Here is a 7947-nt window from a genome sequence, read left to right as displayed (position 1 = left end):
AATACTTAAGGCATTGAACTGTTATTACTTTAATAATATTACTGTTATAATTTTTTACTACTTCATTAAACTACTACTTTACTATCGGTATAACAAATCAATAATTTGTATAATTTAAAATTTCTTTGTTATAATTGGTAATATTATTCAGCTTTTCTAAATATATTTTTTTATTATTTTATTTTTATCATGTTATTATTAATTATTTAATTAACATTTATTTATTGTTATTTAAAATGCAAAAATAATTAAACAATACTTAAGTTGTTGAACTACGTTATTACCTTTAATAATATTACTATTATAAATTTTTTTTTACTACTACTTTATTAATCTTTACTACTTCACTATCGGTATACTAAATATTTTTAATTTTATGTATTTTTAAATTAAAATATTATTATTTATTTATATATATATATATATATATATATATATAATTTTTTTTTTATTATTATAATTTAACTTTTATTATTTAAAATCCTTTATTAATAATATTACAATTATTAATACTTTTTTTACTACTATATTAAAGTTTACTACTTTACAATCAGTATACTAAATTGATATTTGCCATAGTTTTTTTTTTAGAAACATTACTGTTGGTTATAATTGACTATATGATTCAACTTTTATAAATATAACATTTTTTATTTTATTTTTTATTGTATATATTTTTATTTTTTTGTTAGTGTTATCTTTTTGTATTATAATTTATTTTTTATTTAACATTTATTTAAAATGCAAAAATAATCTAACAATACTTAAGTTATTGAACAACATTATTATTTTCATTATTAATATTACTATTATTAATACTTTTTTACTACTACGTTATAAAACGTACTGCTTTACTATGAGTATACTAAATCGATAATTGCCATAATTTTACATTTATTTTCAGAAACATTACAGTTTGTTATAATTAGCAATATTATTTAAACTTTTCGTGGATTTTATTATTTTATATTATATTAAATTTATATTAAATAAATTTTACTATTACTATTATTAATACTTTTTTACTACTATATTAAGTTTTCTACTTTACTATCGTTATACTAAATTGATAATTGGCGGAATTTTACATTTATGTAACATTTATTTAACTTTTTATTTATTTATTAATATTTAACATGCAAAAATAATCAAACAATACTTTTTTGTTTTTAAAGATTGAAGTATACTTCACTTTTTCATGCATTATATATTTGTATATATTTCTAGCTCGGCTGACTGTATTTTATCAAATTGTACATTTTTAGGCTATTGTTAATACTAATAACCAGATCTATTGTGGTCTATCAAAATGTACCCATAATAGCTGATTATTGTTGAAGGAATTATAAAAAATGTGAGGCTCTTGTTGTCTCTTGTCCTTGCGGAAATAATTTAGCTGTTTGAAGATGAATCCAGTGAACAAAAAAAGAGCATCTTTTTGGACAGTACTCTGGAAGAGCGAGAGCGAGCGAGATGGGAAATGAATCCAGCTCCACTTAAAAGCTTCATTCACCCAGTCCTTGAAGCGCGGGCCCTCACAAGGACTTCGAATCGATAAAAAACAAGCACCCAAATGAGCAAAAAAATGACCCCCTCTTCCACTTTCCCCTGCTGTAGTAATTTCCTCATTCTCTTTGCCCCCTTTGTGATCGATGAGGGAAAAATTGGGCTATGATCAAACCCGTCAGTCTTCCGGAGCTACGACTCCGGCGGGTTAATTAATAGATGGATAGGCAGGCGCCGCTACCCTGGCATCATTTGAGCGACGGAGAGATGTAGGGGGGAAGGTAATATTTATCTAAATTCCAATTACCCTCATCTGAGGCGTTTGATGTTGTCGCGGGGTCAGCTCTCGGCAGGCTGAGCAAGCACTCTGCATTTCAAACACTCAAGTGCGCCGTGAGGACATCCCCGCCTGGGGAAAAGAGTACACATCTTAAAACGTGCCCTCCTGAAAGCCATTTAAGTTCACCACTGATTTTTTTCTTTTTTTTTTTTAGGCAGCAGAAAAGTGCACCTGATTGCAGGGCAGCGCTCGCCCAGTCTGAATGCTGCGGGTATTTTTGTAGCCCACCGTCTTCGTTCGCAGATTTATCGGGAGATATCTGTGGGATTTCAGTGTCATTTTGGCTAACAGACCGCAGAACAATCAATGCTACGGCTGGTCGTTCTTCTAATCCAGTGTAAAAGTTCCAGCGCTTTTCCATTTTCCACCCCTGCATTAGTGTTGATGGATGGAAGCTGTAGTTGGGCAGAAAGAGCACTTGTGCTTGGCATAACGTTTGTTTAGTTAGTGGCAGAAGATCGTTTTTCCTCTTGAGGTTTAAAATGAGAGTTTTTCAGCTCACTGTGACACATTCAATCTATTTCTACACCAATCTGTCAATATTTGAGATTATTGGCATAAGCAGATGACTGTGTCTGATCAGCAAACACTACAGTAATCATAGTTGCATAGTTGATTTTTTTCAAATGTTTTCAGGTAATTCTGAATGCATATTGTGATGTATGTTTTTGTTTAAATTATTTATTTTATTAAAATTTTATCTTAATTACACATACACACACGCACACATAAAATTAAAAATTAAATTAATTAAAATCTTTCAAATTAAAACAATTAAAAAAAATAATTTGTAAATATGATAAAGTATAAACGTAAATTACCTAATTGTTATTTTGATACAATATTATTGCTCTTTAAATGAGGTGTAATTAGATTTTTTCTTTTAAACATTATTTAATTTCTGTGTGTCTATATAAGTACTGTGTGTGTATCAATGTGTGTGTTTGTCTATGATAGCAAATTTTATAAACTGACAAAATAAAATGTCCTAATAAATAGGATAAAGAATGAGTAAAAAGGCAAAAAAAGCAAAAAATGCACTAAATATTTAATAAATGTTAATAAATATGTTTATATATATGTATATATGTATATGTATATATGTATGTAGACAGTATACATAATATATAGATATATATCTATACAATATTGCTCTTTAAATAATATGTGTATATATATATCTTAAATGTGTTTTTAAATGTTGTTATATATCATATAAGTACATGTATATAAGTTTCTTTAAGTGTGTATATATGTGTGTGTGTGTGTGTGTCTATATGATAGTAAACTCAAAAAATATATTTTTTTATATAATATTACTTATGGCCTTATAAATTAAATAAATGAATGAGTAAATAAGAAAAAAGCAAAAAATGCACTAATTATGTAAGAAATTGTAATAAGTGTATGTATATGTAAGTGTGTGTGTGTGTGTATGTATGTGGATATATAATTTAAACACTGTATCGTAATTATTTTCTAAACCATTTTAAATTATAATTTTTTTAACTTTTTAATTTTTATTATTCTTCAAATATGTCAACATTGAATGTGTTTCTTGAAATTGCTATTTAAACTTTATGCATGTTTAATATAATTTTTTTTAAATATATATTTTAAACATTTTTTTTCTATTACTTTTTTAAACTTGACTGCTTTTACTACTTTATTATTGGAATACTGTATTGATAATTTACATAATTTAACTTTTTTCGAAGACGTTTAGTTTGTTACAATCACCTATATTATCAAACTTTTATAAATATCATTTGTTTTATGAAAAATGCAGACATATCAACAATGTCTGAAGATGAGATTTTGTGTCTAATAAACAAATTAAATGCGATTTATGACACAGATGCTGCTAGAATGTTCTCATCTGGATTTGTTTGAGAGATTCACTTGAAGTTCTCACAGATGGTTTTCTTATAGTTTGACCAATGTAGATTTTCTGTAAACAAAGCCCAACGTGACTGTCGTCTCTGCTTTCTGTCAGATCTTCAGACACTGAGCAGCCTGCATTGTTGAAACTAATCCTAATTTTGGTTCACCTTTTGGTGTTCTGTTCCGTTACTGTAAATCTGTAAGACTTTCTTAAACATTTTGGAAAAAGCATTTTTTTTTCAATGTGGTTCACTGATGCTTGGGCCCTACACTCTTAGGTTCCATAAAGAACCTTTAACATCTGAAGACCCTTTCTGTTTCACAAAAGGTTCTTTGTGGCAAAAGAAGGTTCTTCAGATTATAAAAAGGTAAGAAAGAGATGGTTCTTTAAAGAACCTTTGACTGAATGGTTCTTTGTGGAAGCAAACATGGTTCTTCTATGGCATCACTGTGAAGAACCTTTTGAAGCACCTTTATTTTTAAGAGTGTACTGTCTTTTAATTACATCTTCTTTTCGGTTTTCACTGAAGAAGGACTTTTATTTTTGAGTGAACTGTCCCTTTAAGTGTATTTAAGTCAATTAAATTGTGAACAATACACACCGTCTCTCTTTTTCCAGCGAAGCACTCTGGAATCTTCTTTCGCGAATTGATCCGATTCCACGAGGGTATCGCGAAACCCGACGGCTGGTGTTAAACCGATCCGTTTAAGTGAGGGAACTCTGTAGCCGAAGGCTGCGAAAAGCGACACTACAGCTGGTGGCGCATGAATTGACGAATCGCAGACAGAGTCCGTCATGTTTCTAGGCCTTCTGTCCTGCTGCCCGGGGAGACGTGGGCTCTGACTTGGCCGGCGATATGTGACACCCAATATGGCAGCCTTCGACTAATTGATGCCACCTTGTCAACCCTAATTACTGCAACTGCTGCAATGAGGAGGCAGCTAATTAACAGACTAACGATGTTTGTCACTTCAGACCGACCCAGATATTTAGGAGACGGCCCAAGTCCGCTGCCAGTGCATCTGTTTCGGCTGTTTTTTCCGCTTTGCACCTTCTTTCGCTTCTTCTCATCATTTTGATCTCTCCCAAATAGCATTTCTTACCTTTTCTGTGGGAATTTAGTTTACTTACAGCCTCATTTCAATCTCCTATTGCATTCCCGTCAGAATTGATTAGGACAGAGGCGCGTGCTGACGTTTCGTGTGTAGGGAAATAGGTGAGCTCTCTGACTTTAAATGCGGTTGTCAGCCGCTCTCTCTGTTTTTTCCCTCAGTCGTCACTTCAAAGATGTTTTGAATTTGACATATTTAGAGCTCGCTTTTTACTCAGCAAGCTCAACTACACTAATTATCAGTGTGAGGAAACAGAGGAGTCGCTAATGATGAGGCAGCGGGGGTTTGTGTGTGTGTGTGTGTGTGTGTGTGTGTTTTTGTGTGTGTGTGTGTTGTTAAAATGTAATTGATTTTTATCGCACATCTGATCAGATGCTGTAATCTCTTTCTACGCTGCCGGCCCGCGTTCGCTCAAAGTTCTGCGTTCGTTTTCTAGGTCAGCCGAAGAATTCTGCATTCATGAGGAAAATTATAATACCGCGTGTGTCAGTAATAACCGCAGATGTGTAAGTGATGATACGCCGCCAACCAGAAACGCTCTGAGTGGTAAAATCACAGTAAAATACCTGGAATTGAAAATCAATGCTATGAAAATGGAGTTTGATCATATTTTTATGCAATTTTGTCGTTTTCTCACTGCAAAAAAATGCTTTTCTGCTTTTCTCACTTAGATTTTTTTTGTCTTGTTTCCAGCCAAAATATCAAAAAATTCTTACATCAAGAAGGATTTTCTAGACAAGTAAAAATGATTTTCTTGTTTTCAGAAAAAAAAATTAATCATCTTTTTCAGTCTTAAACTTCAAGGTTAAAAAATTTGAGACTACTAGTGAAAAGGTTTTTAAAATGTAAAAATACCTTTAAAAAAAGGTATATTTTCAAGTATTTTAGCCACTTTAATGAATAAATACCTGGGATTGTGTTTGTTTTCTTAAAAAAAAAAAAAGATAGGTAATCAGATCTAGCAGTTTTTAAGGAGGAAGTACTTTCTCTCCATGGAATATGAAATACTTCTAGTTTTGTTTTTTTCAGGTGCGCGATAGATAGATGGATGGATGGATGGATAGATGGATGTGGTAAAATACCTGGAATTGAAAATCAATGCTATGAAAATGGAGTTTGATCATATTTTTATGCAATTTTGTCATTTTCTCATTGCAAAAAAATGCTTTTCTGCTTTTCTTACTTAGATTTTTTTGTCTTGTTTCCAGCCAGAATATCTAAAAATTCTTACATCAAGAAGGATTTTCTAGACAAGTAAAAATTATTTTCCTGTTTTCAGAAAAAAAAAGTTAATGATAAATGAAAGTAACACTGAGTTAAATGTGGAATTTTGAAGTAGAAAGACTAAAATAGTATTTTCTTTTAAAGACTTGTTTATACATTGAGTCATCCACACTAAGATTTTGTATGTACATTACACAAGTAAAGAGGATTCCATGTTGAGTTTAACTCAATTTTTATTTTTTATTTTTTCCCCAGATTCGAGTGGATGGTATACCACCGCCGTCTGAGAACGCTCTGCTGTATGAGACAGTCCCTGTTGTGGAGGGAAGCCCGATACTCCGCGACATGGTGTTCAGTCCGGATTATCAGTACATCTATCTGCTGAGCGACAAGCAGGTGAGAATGATTCTGAATGTTGAATGATTCTAATGAGATGAGGCAACGAACACCAATAAAATATAAGCAGGTCTACTGGACAGACTTTGCCTCTTAAAGATGGATTTTTCTTTGTTTGATCTAAACTTCCAAACTTGCCATGATCCAAAATAGTAATTTTGGCTGATACTGATAGCCAATGTTTATCATATTTGGACCATAATGATTTATTTTGAGAAAAAAATAAGGAACAAATCTACTTGCAATATCTGCCAAAACAGATTATTTAAAAAAATATACAGTACCGTTTAAAGGTTTTTTTAAGAAATTAATACTGTTGCTCAGCAAAGATGTGTTAAATGGATCCAAAGTGACAGTAAAGTTTTTTTTATAATGTTACAAATGATTTCTGTTTCAAATAAATGCTGTTCTTTTGAAACTTCTATTCATCAAAGAATCCTAAAACTAATTCTACAATTGTTTCCACAAAAATATTAAGCAGTGAAACTCTTAATATTTCTAAATATATTCAAATAGAAAGCAGTTATTTTAATGATCATTCCACAATATTACTGTTTTTACTTAAACTTATTTAAAAAAAAAAAAAATCTTACAGACCCCAAACTTTTAAACTGTGCTGTATACTGATGTGTTTACCAATATATCATGCATACTTTATTAATCTTTTTTTCAGTCCCAAACTTTGAGGTTAAAATATTTGAGACTACAAGTGAAAAGGTTTTTAAAATGTGAAAATAAATTTTCACGGGGCAGCCGTGGCCTAATGGTTAGGGAGTCGGACTTGTAACCGAAAGGTTGCAGGTTCGATTCCCAGTTCCGGCAGGGATTGTAGGTGGTGGGAGTGAATGTACAGCACTCTCTCCACCCTCAATACCACGACTGAGGTGAGTCCCTTGAGCAAGGCACCGTTCCCCCAACTGCTCCCCGGGCGCCGCAGCCATGGCTGCCCACTGCTCCGGGTGTGTGTTCACGGTGTGTGTGTGTTCACTACTGTGTGTGTGCACTTGGATGGGTTAAATGCAGAGCACAAATTCCTAGTATGGGTCACCATACTTGGCCTCACTTCACCTCCTTTCCTTTCCTTTAATGAATAAATACCTGGGGTTTTGTTTGTTTTCTTCAAAAAAAGATTTTTAAAGAGGAACTGCTTTCTCTCCATGCAATATAAAATGCTTCTAGTTTTGTTTTCTTCCAGCTACGCGATGGATGGATGGATGGATGGATGGATGGATGGATGGATGGATGGATGGATGGATGGATGGATGGATGGATAATTGGATGGATGGATAATTGGATGGATGGATGGATGGATAATTAGTTGGATGGATGGATGGATAATTAGTTGGATGGATGGATGGATGGATGGATGACAGATAGATAAATGATGGATGGATAGTTAGATATATGGATGATGGATGGATGGATGATAGATAGATAGATCGATCAACTTCAAGGTTAAAAAATTTGAGACTACTAGTGAAAAA

The 7947-nt window shown here is 32.3% G+C and overlaps 1 protein-coding gene across 1 annotated transcript in view; it reads left to right on the top strand.

Moving 5' to 3' along the window:
* The window catches only part of plxna3 (plexin A3), a 199168-nt gene that overhangs the window by 58054 nt on the left and 133167 nt on the right, over positions 1-7947 (top strand). The window contains exon 3 of the mRNA XM_073819872.1: positions 6323-6463. Within this exon, the coding sequence (XP_073675973.1) occupies positions 6323-6463 (141 nt within the window). The remainder of the gene's footprint in view (positions 1-6322; positions 6464-7947) is intronic.

This window comes from Garra rufa, chromosome 15 (genome assembly GCF_049309525.1).
Source record: "Garra rufa chromosome 15, GarRuf1.0, whole genome shotgun sequence".
NCBI classification, from domain to species: Eukaryota; Metazoa; Chordata; class Actinopteri; order Cypriniformes; family Cyprinidae; genus Garra; species Garra rufa.
Note: the sequence above shows the minus strand (reverse complement) of the source record. Positions and strands in the feature narration are given on the sequence as shown.